Source organism: Penicillium concentricum (assembly GCF_028827145.1).
Source record: "Penicillium concentricum strain IBT 3081 chromosome Unknown utg000002l_segment0_segment0, whole genome shotgun sequence".
NCBI lineage: Eukaryota > Fungi > Ascomycota > Eurotiomycetes > Eurotiales > Aspergillaceae > Penicillium > Penicillium concentricum.
Genome location: NW_026622755.1, coordinates 5,560,640 through 5,575,420, shown reverse-complemented (window position 1 = coordinate 5,575,420; position 14,781 = coordinate 5,560,640). Strand labels below are relative to the sequence as shown.

Here is a 14,781-nt window from a genome sequence, read left to right as displayed (position 1 = left end):
TATAATAAACTTAGCGGCGAAGTATCATGAGAGCTTTTGATCGTAGTGGTGAACAAAATGAAAGTTGATTCGTGTCAACGTGACCCATTCTGAGGCACATCTAGATCACTGTTAGTGGTTGTGATGCCATAATTTGGGAGACCGCGAGAGGAACGTGCTACTCCGTACTTGGTCCGGAGTGAAAAAAAAAGGCGTGGATCTTTGAATCGACCTCCCAAATGAAGTTGTTTCTTGTTTTTAGTCACTGATCTGGAATTGGGGGTTTCCATAGGTTCCATAGGTTCCATAGGTCACAACAATGAAATTAGGCAATGCCCCCTTGAGTAATATGCCTAGTTGACTAGGAATCTTCTAAGAACTCGTAGGTCTCAGTATCAATTGATAGGTCTGATCCTTCGGAAATGGTTCCGTTGTCCGCGATGCCATTCTTAGCAATTGCTAGATTTCATTGTCATAATTTAATTTGGATCTCCTGAAGTATTCAAGCTCTACCCCAGTCAATATGTCTCTCAAATATAATCATAGCAAACTTATGCGATTTGACGTTTACTCATCATATTACAAACTATCGGTAGGTTCTAGCCGAGGCAAACTACAGCTACTATATGGCCCAATCTCACTCACGATGGCGCAACTCAATCCTGATAAACGTGATACTTCTATAGTAAGGACGCGTATTAGTAAAATCAAACGTCCAAATCTGATATATAATCGACTCCGAATCGTAAGGCTTCAAAATGCGTGATATAGGTTACCCCAAACACACCCCGCTCCATCGGTAAACACGGCAGTGTCGCATACAGGGCTAATATAGTGACTGACTAATACCTTTTGAGGGGTCTCAACTTTTTGTTAATTTCTTCAAATTCTGGCTTTATGTCTTGATAATATTTATCGAACTTAATCGCCGTTAAATGTTAAACATGTTCTCAGAAAAAGGTACGGCACCCGTTGATCCTGAGATCACAGATCTAGCACATATTCCGGAAGATGATCAGTCATCCGAAATACCCTCTACCTTTGCTGTAAAAAGTAAAGTGCATGGCTGTCTTCAAGTTCTCGGTGCTTTCTTTATATTCTTCAATGTCTGGTCTGTCAACTACCTTCCGAATCATAATTGAATATCAAAACTAACATCTCTCTAGGGGTCTAAACCTTGCATTCGGAACATTCCAAAGCTTCTATGCGCTCAGCTACATCCCAACATCAACATCATCTGATATCGCCTGGATTGGAACAGTCCAATCCTGGCTCTTAATCGTCGGCGGTCTACTATCCGGCCCACTCTTCGATCTCGGTTACAATCAGTCCATGATTATCATTGGAAGTATTTTAGGTGTAATGGGTATGATGATGCTCAGTCTTGCACACGAGTACTACGCCATGTTCCTAAGTCAGGGAGTCTGCGTGGGCCTCGGATTCGGATTGCTTTATGTTCCCGCTATGGCATTGGTCAGCCGTTCTTTTACAACAAGAAGAGCTGTTGCGTTAGGTGTTTCGAGTAGTGGTGCTCCTGTCGGGGGTATTGTCTACACTATCATGTTCAACCAACTTATATCGAAAGTTGGATTTCCCTGGACTGTTCGTCTTATCGCATTCCTGATGCTGGCGCTCTTTATCGCGGCTGCTCTTATGCTTTTGGTACCGGACAGACATTCAGTGAAGGTTAAGCCCACCCAGCGCAGAAGCTTGATTGATTTGCGCGCTTTCAAAGATTTGCCTTTTTGGAGCTTCGCTATTGGAAATTTTTTCCTTTACCTTGGTTATATCACGCCTTTCTATTATATTCCAACTTACGCGGAGACAAAACTGGGCACCTCGCGCTCAATGGCATCTAATGTCTTGATGATTTCCCAGGCTTCTTCGGTTATTGGCCGTGTTGTCTTAACTTTGTTCGCTCATTACTTTGGGTCGATGATTGCTTGGATCGTTTGCGGTGTACTCTCTGGCGTTTTGTGTATTTGTTGGATCAGTGCAGACACACTTGTACGGTTTATTCTTTTTGCGGCCTTCTATGGTAAGTTCCTTTTCCTGCGTCATCGGTGCTCTATTTTGACCCAAATCACAGGTTGTATCTCCGGGGCTTTGATTCCTCTTCCACCGAGCGTGTTCACACACGTCTGCCCTGACCCCAAGAGTCTTGGAACTTGGCTTGGAATGGCGCAGAGCTTGAGTAGTTTTGCGTCTCTTCTAGGGCCACCAATAGCAGGTGCACTCGCTTCAATTGGCTCCGATGGGAGTGAGGATTTGAACTACCTAGGTATTCAGTTGTTCAGTGGGATAGTCATGTGTTTTGGTGCATTTCAATTGATTGGATTATGGTACTTGCTATACAAAAAGAGGGGCAAAACAGGTTTGTTTTAAAAGGGAAATAGAACTGTTTATAGCTCACATGTAACTAATTTTTTTCAATCTTCGGGGCTTTCTTACGACATTGACCCCATTATCGAGCCAATATGTACTTTCTTTTTCATTCTCAAATAATCCCTGTTGTCTTTCGAAGCATTGAATCTTATAGTTCGGATAACCGACCTATCACGTCCTCGGGGAACCCCTGTCACGGGATCTCGGGATTTGCAACAAATCACACTTGGGCGTGAGTCATGAGCTGATAGTATTCAGAGAAACAATAAAATCGATATAAATGCCCCATCTCCCCTTGCCCTCAATTACCAGTAACTCAAACAAAAGAAATCCCAAATATGGCATTACTACGCCCAAAAGGCCCACTAGTCCCCTTCACCCCGGCTCTACTACCAACGAGCCAACAAATCCAAGGGCGAACAATTCTCCTCGAGAAACTCGCTCCAAAGCACGCCGATGACCTCTTCGCTCTAACTGGCGGACTTGAACCACCTAGAGAAGCGCTCTGGGACTACATGTTTGACGGGCCATACTCAAACACTGAAACCTTCAAAGCCAGCATCGCATCGAAATCCACTTCAACAGATCCTTACTTCTACGCAATCATCGACAAGCGCAACTCTCTCCCCACTTTTGGGAAGGCAATTGGCTATCTCTCTCTGATGCGTATGACTCCCGACCACCTGGGCATCGAAATCGGGAATGTGATGTACTCGGCAGCGCTCCAGCGCACGACTGCCGCGACAGAGGCGATCTATCTCCTCGCTCAACATTCTTTCCATAATCTTGGGTATAGGAGATTGGAGTGGAAATGCCATTCGCTGAATGAGCCCTCAAGGCGGGCGGCTTTGCGCTTGGGATTCTCATTTGAGGGTGTCTTTCGACAGCATATGATTGTCAAGGGAAGGAATAGGGATACGGCTTGGTATTCTATTTTGAGAGATGAGTGGGATGCTTCACTGAAGACTGCTATGGAGAAATGGCTGGATGTTGGGAATTTTGGGGAGGATGGTGGTCAGATTAAGTCACTGCAGGATTTGCGAGCCGAGTTGGCCTGAGATGTTGGAATTTTCCTTGCATATATAAAGTATATAGAAAAATAGAAAGAACATGTCTATTGATTCATTGTTTGATGTTCGCAAAAGTCTTAGTAAATCATTAACGGCGCTATTGAAGATCATCGACAGGGGTAACTGCAGGACTGCACTAGCCCCACCGTTTAGTAAAGCTCGAGGGAGTTAAGAGTCAGTAGAAGAACTCATAGCTGCATTCTAGACAAGAAATAAATCCTTATGAATATCAAGCAGAAAAGGCATAGAGTATGTCAAATAACCATGTGATAGATCTAGAGATGTGATAAGGCGTACATGAAAAGAAATCCGAGATCGACTTGACCGATGTTCTCCGAGATCTTATCGAAGTTCTCCATCAGGACCTCTATGATTGGAGAAAGATGTCCATATTCCCAAATTTTAACTAACAGATGCAGTTCGGTCCAGCAGTTCCGATCCTTCAGTGGGTCTTGCAAGACACTCTCGTTCCTCTATGTACTTCTGTCCCGAAAATGACAAATGAAGAGATGATATCTGTTCGCAAGGACAGAATAACCTATAAATACTGCCCATTGCTCCTAGTATCTCAATTAAATCATCGCCTCCCAGACTTTCAATCATTTCTCAAATGTCCATATCAACAATGCCATCCAACGAAACCACACTCCCTAAAGAATACGGTTTCAACGCCAACCAAGGCGTGAACTGGTCCGACTATCTCACATTCCGACCAGTTTACCCATCCTCCTTCTTCGAAAAGGTCTTCACCTATCACTCACAAAAACCCCACTCCGCCTGGTCCCTCGCCCAAGACGTCGGCGCCGGCTGCGGAATCGTCTCATCAAGCCTTGCCCCCCACTTCAACAATGTGATTGTCTCAGACCCGAACGATGGGTACACTGCGCTCGCTCGCAGACTCCTCGTCGAGGAATCCCGACTTCCCGAATCCAGATTCCGGTTCCTGAAGGAAAGTGCCGAAAGGAGCTCTGTGGAGTCTGGCTCGGTCGACTTGATCATGGCGTGTGAGTGTATCCACTGGACGAGGCCAGAGTTTGCGATTCGGGAGTTTGTGAGGGAGCTATGCCCGGGTGGGACGCTTGTTATCACGCATTATAATTATCCATGCATTGTGGGAAATGAGAGGGCTCAGCAGGCTTGGGGGGCTGTGTGTGCGTTTTATGCAGGAGAGGTCAATGATCCAATGCTTGATCATGCGTTGAGGATCTTGAATTCTGGGACTGAGGCTCTAGGGTTCCCCGTGGAGGATTGGCAGCGGGTGAAGAGGCTGTATGTCAATACTCGGGGGAGTATTGATGCTTTTAGAATTAATGATCGAGTTGGTGAGAGTCAGGTTAAAGATGACGAGGAGATTGTTTGGGAGGAGGAGGATACGGATTGGATGGATGAGCAGGACTGTGACTGGTTCAAGGGCTATGCATCTACCTGGACGACACCGCGTGTATCAGAGTCGGACATTAATCCACTGTGGGATGAGATGGAAAGGGCCTTTGAGGGGAAGAAAGTGAAGACCGCTACGCCGCTTGCTATGGTCTTTGCTACGAAGAGACATATCGAGGCGTAAATCTATGCTAGAAAGAAATGTAATTGAAGTAATTTATCTCCATTCCCAAATCCCTCAACTCTCTCCTTTAACAATCTCCTCCACAACCTTGGCCGCCGCCAATGTCTCCTCGTCCTTGAATCGCCTCCCAGCAATTTGCAGTCCCACCGACGTGCCTTCATATCTCTCAGGATCCTGGTACTTGCGCCACTCCCTCTCGTCAACCTCATCCCTGGGAACGTATTTCCTATCCTGCTCCGTCAACACATCTACCTTCGGATCCACGGTGATTCCAGACGGGAATACCACAGAAGGTAGGTCTACCAAGTTCCAAATTGCAGTATAATTCCAGTACTGCGACTCGCCCATCACTGCTGCGGCACCGGGATATGTTGGGGAGAGAATAAAATCAACGCCACGCTGATTGAGAAGAGCGTGGTACTCGTCCCTATAGATATCGCGCTGATCGTGCAGGGCCCATGCCTCGGGATGAGAAAGAGGCGTGCTTCGGCTGTAAGAGAGAGCCCATTCGGTGAGTGGGCGTGCTGGCTCGCCTGATTCGGCAAGAAGCTCGCGTTGCTTGCTGGCAGCGTCAGGGTAGTATAGAGCGGACTGAGTCACGTTAAAATTATGGCATATGTGGGCCTAAAACAGATTCAGAACTCACAATAACTTCCCAGCCATGCTGGTGTTTATACGGCTCCCAGTCTACGACCCTCACGCCTGCCGCCTGCAGCTTCTCCTTGGCATGTCTCAAAGCGCGAGTGATAGGTGGATGCGGGCGGACGCAGCTGTGAAAGAAATTAGCACACTGACAGCAAACAATTATCTGGATCACGGCGCACCCATCATCCCACATAATAGCCACAGTCATATCCCGCGTCGGAGTAACCGTCTTCCATGGTACAGGCATCAGCGAGGTCTCAATATTCCAAGGCTCCTGCTCTAATGCAGCTCTCTGGAACAGCTCTAGGTCCTCAATCGAGCGACTAGCCATCGGACCCACCACACCGCGGATTGTCTCCTGGCCCGAAGCAGCGACTTTAATCCCTGTTCCAGGGTTCCGCAGTGAGGATGGACGGAAGCCGTACACACCGCAAAACGCAGCGGGGCAGCGAATCGATCCGCCGATATCACTTCCAATCCCTAGTGGTGCGCACCGGAAACCCATTGAGGCCCCTTCGCCTCCGGAGGACCCACCTGGGCTTAGAGTCCGGTTGAGTGGATTCAAGGTTGTGCCAGTGATGTTATTGCTGCAGCACAGGTGCTAGATAGTGTTAGTTATGGGATACACCGCTAATCTTAAATTTGTGGACATACCATCAACGACTGAGGCTGGTTAGTCCGAACATGGAAAATGGCGCCGGCTTTGGATAGGAGCTGGAGGAGAAGGGCGTCTTCCGTGGTGACTTTGTCGACCCTTGTTCTGCTTGTCAGCAGTGTGGTTTTTCATGGTGGATTTCTACTCACCAAGCTACGTATCCCGTGTTACATGTTCGGTTCTTCATGGATATGTGTTCTTTCACGCTGATTGGTATGCCATGCTGTGCTCGTTCCATTAGAAAATCGCCGTTATAGATTTGAACATGTATTTGAGCTTACCAGAGGCCCGACCAATTTTCCTGTGCGTCTGTAGTACTCATCATGCTCTTTGGCGCGAGCGATTGCCTCGTCGGCCATAAACTCTGTTGCGAAATTGAGCTAACAAGTATGTCAACGCTGGAATTGCAAAGGTGGAGTCTCTTAAGCTCACCAGTTGATGGCCCAGCACGGCCCTCTTCAAGAACGCAACCACAACTTCTTCTGCGCTCAGTTCTCCATTTCCCATTTCCTTCACCAGCGCCGTGGCCGACATGTCAGTGATACCGAGCTCGCGCTCGTTCAACGATCCGCTTTGCTGGGGGAAGTCAACCACACTCTTCTGCGAGACTGGCGGTAGCCTGTCGGCGGGGAGAAGCCATTGCTTCGGAATAGAGTTATTCAAGATGTCTTTGCCTTTTTGGGCTTGAGTCTGCCAGTTGAGAGTCATGTCGAGTGATAAGATTGAATATGGTATGTTCGGAGGGTAAGCTCATATAAAGGAAGAGAGACACAAGGTTGTCCTACTCATTTTCCCCCGCAATATGATCTACATGGCTATCTCGGAATCGGAATTTGCTTTCCATTTGGACAACCTGCATAGTAGAGTTCTTATCTGAGCGGATTAATTCCGTCCACACTATATACTTGAATGTTGAGTTATATCGTATTTATATCTTTTAAATGAAAATTATTATAACCTTCTCACTAAGCATCCATAGACTATACCATTGCTACTCAACTATAAACTGACTATTTATATTGTATGTCTACGTGTCATAGTCACGTTATCCAATATGCCTTTTGAAACATACAGGTCTCTTGAATTCTTTATTTTCCTTCTTGACACAAGAGAACAACAAAATTTCAAAAACCGGGCCATGTCGATGCCATCTGATTTTCAGGAGGTAATGAGAGAATTGTTCCTACGGAAGCAGTTCTTTGACATGGAAATTATTTTTCGAGGTGTTATTTTCAAAGCCCATCAGGCTATTGCTTGCACCCAGTCAAGCTACTTCTATAGCGCAATTTGTGGCGGTTTCAAGGTATTGACAGAAACCTTGGTTAATTTATTTCGGTTACTTATTTTCCCAGGAAACTATTGCGAAAGCCATCGATGTCCAGGAAGATAGTCCAGCGGCTCTTGAACGTGTTCTTTCATTCTTTTACCTTCGGGAGTATAATGATGAGCACACACTTGTTCAATATCGAGTTCCTGAGACCGCTCCGCCTGATCCAGGCGATCAACAGAAGGACACAGAAACTAAGAAAATTGCTCTCAACAACATGGAAGTATTTATCGCGGCTCTGCCCAAAGGTTCTCTCGATAGGCAACTGAAAGTTAGAACTCTCCAGTATTTCCCGATGTCATTCAAGAAGTCATGACCTCAGTGCCTTCACATGAATCAAGCCTTCAGGCAATCATTGCCGCCATCATTTCGACGCATATCTTTGATATTATCGAAAGTGCAGAGATGCTTGATATCTTGAACTCTTTTGGGTGCCTTGGGTCACTAGTCATCGCGAAATTAGTTCGGGATGGGCATGTAAGACCTCCTAACGTGTTCAGAAACTCAACTCCTGCCATCATTGTCGAAATTGCTCAAGGCGGTTGAACGTGAAAATGGAAAACGGAGAGTATCAAAGCGGTATTTTCCGATGTGCTACTTGTAGAACGCGACACTGACGAAAGCGCGCTACTTCAAAACCTTGTTTCAGCTAGCAGTTATGTATAGCACTACACTAATAGCTCAAATTTATGATTATCACATGCTCAGACTCTGAAACTATCAGTCACATCATGGTTTACACTCGATTGATAGACTCACTTGACTTTGGTTGCACACTTCTTCGCTCCCAAGCAAATCAAATCTAGCAAGGTCAGCTTGGCGCCGAGCCACCATCTTTGAGCACTACTTGGAGAATATGATACTTGCCACTTGTCTTACCAGTTGGCTCACCATAGATGTTCCAGGTGTGGATTAATGTGGTGTTTATCCTTCCCTACTTGAGTGCCAAGACATCGTCTTTTAAGCATATTAAATCACAAAAGTAGTTTTGAGTGGATGTGCATTGGCTCGACTCCATTTCATTCTAGGGAGATATCAGCTATTGTGCTTAGTAGGCCGCCGGCCGTCACACTAGACTGCCGGGATTGAAAGCCCTAACTCACAGTCAGTACTTTGGTCCCTGGAAGGCATCTGGGGATATATATTTTAATAAATACAATCCCTCGTCTTTCTTCCAATCACTTCGTTGATCGGCTCGCTAGAATGGCATCTGCGCATCTGCGCATCTGCATTTGACTCGAGCGCGACTTTCCGGGGTGACGGCATTATAACCGTAATTACCGGAGGACGAAACGGTCAGTATAGGAGGTGTTCCTTGCCTGATGCAATATCCACAGCTGGGCAGTAGCTTGTCGCACTTTTTCTTGCGTGATTTGCAAATGGCGCAGAATTGTGGAGCATGGGATGCCCTGGAGCCATCAGCCATTTTTTTCAAGTGTTTGCCTTGATAGATGCAAAAGCAAAATGGCAATTGCACAAAAAAAAGACTCAGCCACTTGGATAAGTACTAATCCTTGCAGGATCGAATGGATTTCTAAGCTGTATACTCCCCGGGGCTGTACGGAATACATTAACCTCTAGTAAGCTGTAAATCCACGAATATTTCCCAAGCCTTCTTTCTCAAAGAGGACATTCCATTCAAAAAAGAAATTTTCGTTTCACTTCATGGCTGGCATGATGCATAAGGTCAAAACCGATGCTCTACATCTTACATGTCTTTCTCGTCGGGACCCGTTTCATCCACATGCCATACTTACTCGCTGCATCGATTTCATACCTTCATTTTCATTACTTCGGTTGTATGTCGATGTCATGCCCACCAATATCATCCATCACCTTTCGCTGAATCTCTCATGGTCACGCAGACCATAAATTCTACCAAAAAAGACATCACAAAGCAGCCATTGTATTAATTCAATTAAAAAAAAAAAGAAATCTCTCCCTCGGGGAATCGAACCCCGGTCTCCCGCGCTTATCGGTATTAATGACAAGCGGAAATCATCACCACTAGACCAAGGAAGATGTGACCGAGTTAACTCGACCATTGGCTGGTTGATGAAAATATTTTCACTATTGGGCATGAGACGATCATCCACAGCATGTCAAATGCTCACACACCGTCCCGCAGATAACCCGACATCGAGGTTCATGGGAAACATCAACATCCGACAACTCAGGTTGCATTGTGATCGAGTGGATTCCATAGGCGTGGAAACACTCGTTAATCACCCCGGCAGTCTTCATAAACTCCTCCATCGAGTTATCGGACACAACAACGTGCACTGAGGCGAGTGTTTTTTGTTGGTTGAGGCGCCAGATGTGGAGTTCGTGGATTGAGTTGACGCCCTTGATCTGGTGATTGTTAGGAATTGAAATCGAATGGAGATGGGAGGTAGGATTTACCATTTCTAGGTCATGTTTGACATCGCACATGTCAACCCCTGTGGGCACGCTCTCCAATAGGATCATCCCGGCTCGGCGCACTGGATAGTGTTAGTTTGCTATTTACTTTTGGCCTTCTTCCGTCGGAAACACTCTTACTCAGAGGGAAAGACGACAGAATAATGAGAATGGCAATGAACATGCTCACACCGGGATCGGCATAGTATCGGCCGGCGTGGGGTGCTGCGAGCCAGATAACCAGACCGGCGGCCATGACGCCCAGGTTATTAATTGCATCGCCGATAACATGGATCATCACTCCCATCATGCCAAGATCACCGTGGTCATGGCCACCATGACCATGGCTGTGGCCACCTGAGTCTGCGCAGTGATGCTGTTCGAAATCAAGATGTTTGTGATCGTGATGCTAAGCTGTGTCAGTCGGTTCTCCATTGATTGAATTTTTCGAGTTGTTGCAGCTTACCTTGGTGCTGGAGTCATGACATCCCTCGCTGAGGTGTAGGACGGGTATCTCAATTGTGGGTGATAGGCTATGACCATGACTATGTTCATGTCCAGGTCCATGTTCTAGGTACTGTTAGCGTGATAATAACAACGGCCCCACGAACCTTACCGTGAAGAAAGACTGCGCTAATAATATTGAGGCCCAATCCGACACATCCAATGATGAACATCAGCTTGGGATTGTGAACATCTAGATACACCGTCAGTCATTATCAAACCAAGAACAACATCCAGTCCAGACGATGGCACCCACGTTGTAGAGCAATAAATCGCTCGATGGACTGTAAAAATATACTAACACCCAACCCAAACAGAAGAACACCATTGAAAAAGGCACCGAGCAGCTGAGCTCGCTGCCAACCAAAAGTAAGCTCTTTAGGCGAGTCACTGCGCTCGGATTTCTATACTTCACATCAGCACAATAACCACACAACCAGAACAACAAGTACCTTCAATGCAACAAGAGCAATGATAAACCCAACTAAATCATTTAGCTGCAATGTATATTAGCCAACCAAGACTCCATATCCACATCTGATAACGCCTACATAGTGGAAAGCATCCGCAATCAGAGCAATAGAGTGAGTATAAAAGCCCACTAACCCGGTATCAGCACATCAATGTCCATACCAAAAACTACCACTACCAAACCAAGAAAAAGGGCAACCGACGCGAAATCTCAGCCAGAAAGAAACATGTCGATATGCCAATCACAACGCTCAGCCGCGTTGAGCGTGATAGATGAAGGACCATGACAGCGATGATCCAATAGCAAGAAATGAAGAAATGAAACGGAGCAAAAGTCCTGGAAACTAGCTTGACGTTTACAAAAGGATCATTTTTTGGCTGCGAATGGTGAATACTTCTGCCTTCCAAACTTGGTTCAGAAAGCAATGGCTGGTCCGATATTCCCGCCGTGTAACTCTTCGCCTTGAAATGTGACCGGTAGCTCCGGCCGCTATGAGGTATGTGGGTGATGTGGTATGGGGGAGGTTGAGAGTTTTAGTGAATGATTGGTTCGGTTTCTCTGTAATGGCGGTATATCAGCTCATTGCTAATGGCGGTTGGGGTATGTTATTTGGGAAAGTTTAGGGTTAGGCACAAGTACGAAGCGCCAGAGCTACATGGGCCCCATGGAACTGCCAGAGGACCTTGACAGCGTGGAATCTTCCAGGAACATATTTTCTTCCCAGCCCTACAGGAGCTTGTGGATTGGGTTTGTGTGTTTTGCAGATCAGCCGATGAAGAATGCAGGCCCTAGGCCCGCCACCGGCGCAGTGTATCACAGCATCTGAATGTGAGATCCAACTAGAATCTTCAATACGTAGTACTTTCACAGAAAGGGATTGAATCTGAGAAATTTGGAATGGTTCAAGTCTCATTAAAAAAAATACAATTCTCATACAACTTTCATGGTCACATCCAATTCGTTTCACACAACAAACTCAAGCAGCAATCTGGTCAGAAAGTCCATCCAGCTCACGCGCCCAGTTACGGTGTCGAGAAATATGCCAAATAAATTGTTCAGCCAGACCCTTTGCATCGGGCCCGACCGTGCCAACCTTCAATAACGAAACCGCATCTCCATGGCCCGTCACAACACCATACGATTCCTTCAGCGGAGAACCACTCTTCGCAACCTCGACCTCAGGAAGCCCGATCTGCCGCTCAATAAACGGCACAGCCTCATTGATACCAGCAATAGCCTTGAGATGAGCGAAAGACTCAGAGATCCAGTGCTTGGCAACACCGTTACTCAATAGCGCCTGGATATGTTTTCCGCCAGGCACATAGACCGCATCGAACAGTGTCGACCGCATGCCATTGAAGAAGTGGTCCGGAATAACCTTCTGCCCAGATTCGGCAGTCACGCCCTGGCGCTGCGCACCGATCGTGAAAACAAACGCCCCGCGCTTGCTAAGCACCTCTTTCATCGTGGTATACTGGTTGAAATCGAAGCCGTCGGCAAGCAGGATGGCAATACGACGTGTCGAGATGACAGGTGTCTCTGGCATGAATTCAAGCTGGCTCAGGCCCTTGGCTTTGATACCCTTGTTTTCCTTTGTGGACTTGACAGGTGTATCACCGCCGACGTTCGTCGCGACCTTCTTGGCTAGGTCTAGATCGATCGCTGCTAGACGCTCTGTCATGCGCTTGTACACGATTGGGTCATCGCAATGGTCCAGCTCGAAGGAGAATGCCTTCGCCACGTGCATCTTTTCAATCGGCGAGAGCGAGTTGTAGAATACCTGCGCTTGATTGAAGTGTTCCTTGAACTTATCTGACAACGCGCGCTTCTTTGCGCCCTGCTGCTTCTGCGGGTAGCTGACGAAGCCGCCCTGCTCTTCTGTCGCGGGCGGGTTGGCATCGAACCGGTTCGGCCAGTAGTTCACCTTGCCCTTTGTGATGCGATGCCTACCCTGGCCATCGCGGTTGACCAGGCTCATGTATGGACATACTGGCCGGTTGATGGGCAGTTCCTCCCAGTTCGGTCCGAGGCGCGAGATCTGCGTGTCGAAGTATGAGAAGTTGCGACCTTGAAGCAGGGGGTCATCGGAGAAGTCGATGCCGGGCACGATGTGGCTCGTGCAAAATGCGACCTGCTCGGTCTGAGGGAAAAACTCGTCGATGTTGCGGTTGAGCTCCATCTCGCCGATGTACCGGATGGGCACTAGCTCCTCGGGCCAGACCTTGGTGGCATCAAGAGGGTCGAACTCGAAGCTGTCGGCCTTCTCTTCGGGAATGAGCTGCAGGCCGAACTTCCAGCGTGGGAAGTGCCCTGCCTCGATCGCCTCCATTAGGTCTTTCCGGTGGAAGTCGGGATCCTGACCGGCGATCTTCAGTGCCTCGTCCCAGACGAGCGAGTGCACGCCCAACTCTGGGGTGAAGTGGAACTTGACAAAATGGCGCTTGCCGGCCTTGTTGATCAAGGAATAAGTATTCACGCCGAAGCCCTGCATCATCCGGAACGACCGCGGAATAGCTCTATCAGACATAATCTGCCACGAACCGCGTCAGCAACCAGATATCACAGAACCCAAACAGGAAATAGAAATACTAACCCACTGGTTCATATGTGTAGCCTCCGAATGTAGATACTGGAAATCCCAGAAGTTATTATGCGCACTCTGACCTTGCGGCACCTCATTATGCGGCTCAGGTTTAACAGCATGAATAACATCGGGGAACTTGATCGAGTCCTGAATAAAGAAAACAGGAATATTGTTCCCAACAATATCCCAATTGCCCTCCGCGGTATACATCTTGATGGCGAACCCGCGCACATCGCGCACCGTATCCGCGCTACCCTTGCTACCCTGCACAGTCGAGAACCGCAGGAACAGCGGCGTCTCTCGGGTGGTATCGGTCAGGATCCCAGCGGTTGTTACATCTTCGGCGCTCTCATATAGCTTGAACGTGCCGAAGGCGCCTGTTCCCCGCGCGTGCACTACTCGCTCTGGAATGCGCTCATGGTCAAAGCGCATTATCTGTTATTAGTTAGTTTATTTATTCCCATATACGATATTAGTCTGTGCGTAGATAGGTATAGTAGTATGTAGGTACCTTCTCGCGGGCAATTTGGTCTTCCAGAAGTGAGGGCCCAGTCTTCTTCTCGTCTACGACACGGAGCCATTGGTCTGGGTTGGATATTTTGACACCATGGTCGGTTGTCATGTGCTGCTTGTCGTGGACGTCGACGATGTCCTTTTGTAGATCGGCCTTTTTGCCGTCCACGGTCTTGGGGTTTGGATTTGCTGCCATGGTTTGTGTAGTTGATACTAAGGAAGGAAGAGAATAGGTGAAGTATGTGTTAGTTTGTATCTCCTACTTTATATAAAAATCAAGCTGAACATTGTGCAATCCCCCAATTGCGAAGTCAATGATGTAATCTTCCAACATGTACCTAGGTATGTCCGAGATCGCATCTACCAATGGAATCGTACAATTATAATGTGGATTACTCAAGTCCTCGAGTCTAGCCAGGTGCTTTGCAAGAATGACGGTAGTATGACCGGGTATCCTAACCCGGGCACTTTACCAGCCAATTCCGACAGGAAAACCAGTAATGGAGCAAAACAAGCAAAAGTATTGGGAATTCGTCCCTTTTTATTCGCGACGCAGGTTCCTATGATCCACAAAGGGGGAGCTATAGCTTGGGTAACTTTTGCCTATGCTGGTCGATCATGGTGTTCCATTAGCAATACAAGGCATTGACAGTGGATCATTCCGATTGCAAGTGATGACGTGC

At 47.3% G+C, this 14,781-nt stretch overlaps 5 protein-coding genes across 5 annotated transcripts; 2 read left to right on the top strand and 3 right to left on the bottom strand.

Annotated features, from left to right (window-relative positions):
- Positions 1–914: 914 nt before the first annotated feature.
- Positions 915–3,422, top strand: N7517_005785 (Major facilitator superfamily domain general substrate transporter; the record flags this gene model as incomplete). Its single annotated transcript, XM_056723515.1, has 4 exons — positions 915–1,090; positions 1,146–2,017; positions 2,069–2,260; positions 2,725–3,422. 4 exons carry the CDS (start codon positions 915–917, stop codon positions 3,420–3,422), a joined length of 1,938 nt encoding a protein of 645 aa, XP_056579765.1.
- Positions 3,423–4,059: 637 nt separating this feature from the next.
- On the top strand, positions 4,060–4,998 carry N7517_005784 (class I SAM-dependent methyltransferase; the record flags this gene model as incomplete). Its single annotated transcript, XM_056723514.1, has 1 exon — positions 4,060–4,998. The coding sequence occupies one exon, from the start codon at positions 4,060–4,062 to the stop codon at positions 4,996–4,998; it is 939 nt and encodes a 312-aa protein (XP_056579764.1).
- A 54-nt stretch (positions 4,999–5,052) lies between these two features.
- Positions 5,053–7,006, bottom strand: N7517_005783 (putative glutamyl-tRNA(Gln) amidotransferase subunit A; the record flags this gene model as incomplete). Its single annotated transcript, XM_056723513.1, has 7 exons — positions 5,053–5,589; positions 5,645–5,768; positions 5,823–6,244; positions 6,298–6,397; positions 6,448–6,521; positions 6,580–6,678; positions 6,731–7,006. 7 exons carry the CDS (start codon positions 7,004–7,006, stop codon positions 5,053–5,055), a joined length of 1,632 nt encoding a protein of 543 aa, XP_056579763.1.
- A 2,451-nt stretch (positions 7,007–9,457) lies between these two features.
- Positions 9,458–11,285, bottom strand: N7517_005782 (putative di-, tri-valent inorganic cation transporter; the record flags this gene model as incomplete). The annotated part of the gene is made up of 10 exons (XM_056723512.1): positions 9,458–9,673; positions 9,744–9,977; positions 10,029–10,108; positions 10,167–10,434; positions 10,492–10,595; positions 10,642–10,722; positions 10,786–10,933; positions 10,982–11,026; positions 11,081–11,130; positions 11,204–11,285. The coding sequence occupies 10 exons, from the start codon at positions 11,283–11,285 to the stop codon at positions 9,458–9,460; spliced, it is 1,308 nt and encodes a 435-aa protein (XP_056579762.1).
- Positions 11,286–11,977: 692 nt separating this feature from the next.
- catA (catalase catA) lies at positions 11,978–14,294 on the bottom strand (the record flags this gene model as incomplete). The annotated part of the gene is made up of 3 exons (XM_056723511.1): positions 11,978–13,531; positions 13,595–14,020; positions 14,097–14,294. The coding sequence occupies 3 exons, from the start codon at positions 14,292–14,294 to the stop codon at positions 11,978–11,980; spliced, it is 2,178 nt and encodes a 725-aa protein (XP_056579761.1).
- Between the last annotated feature and the right edge of the window lie 487 nt (positions 14,295–14,781).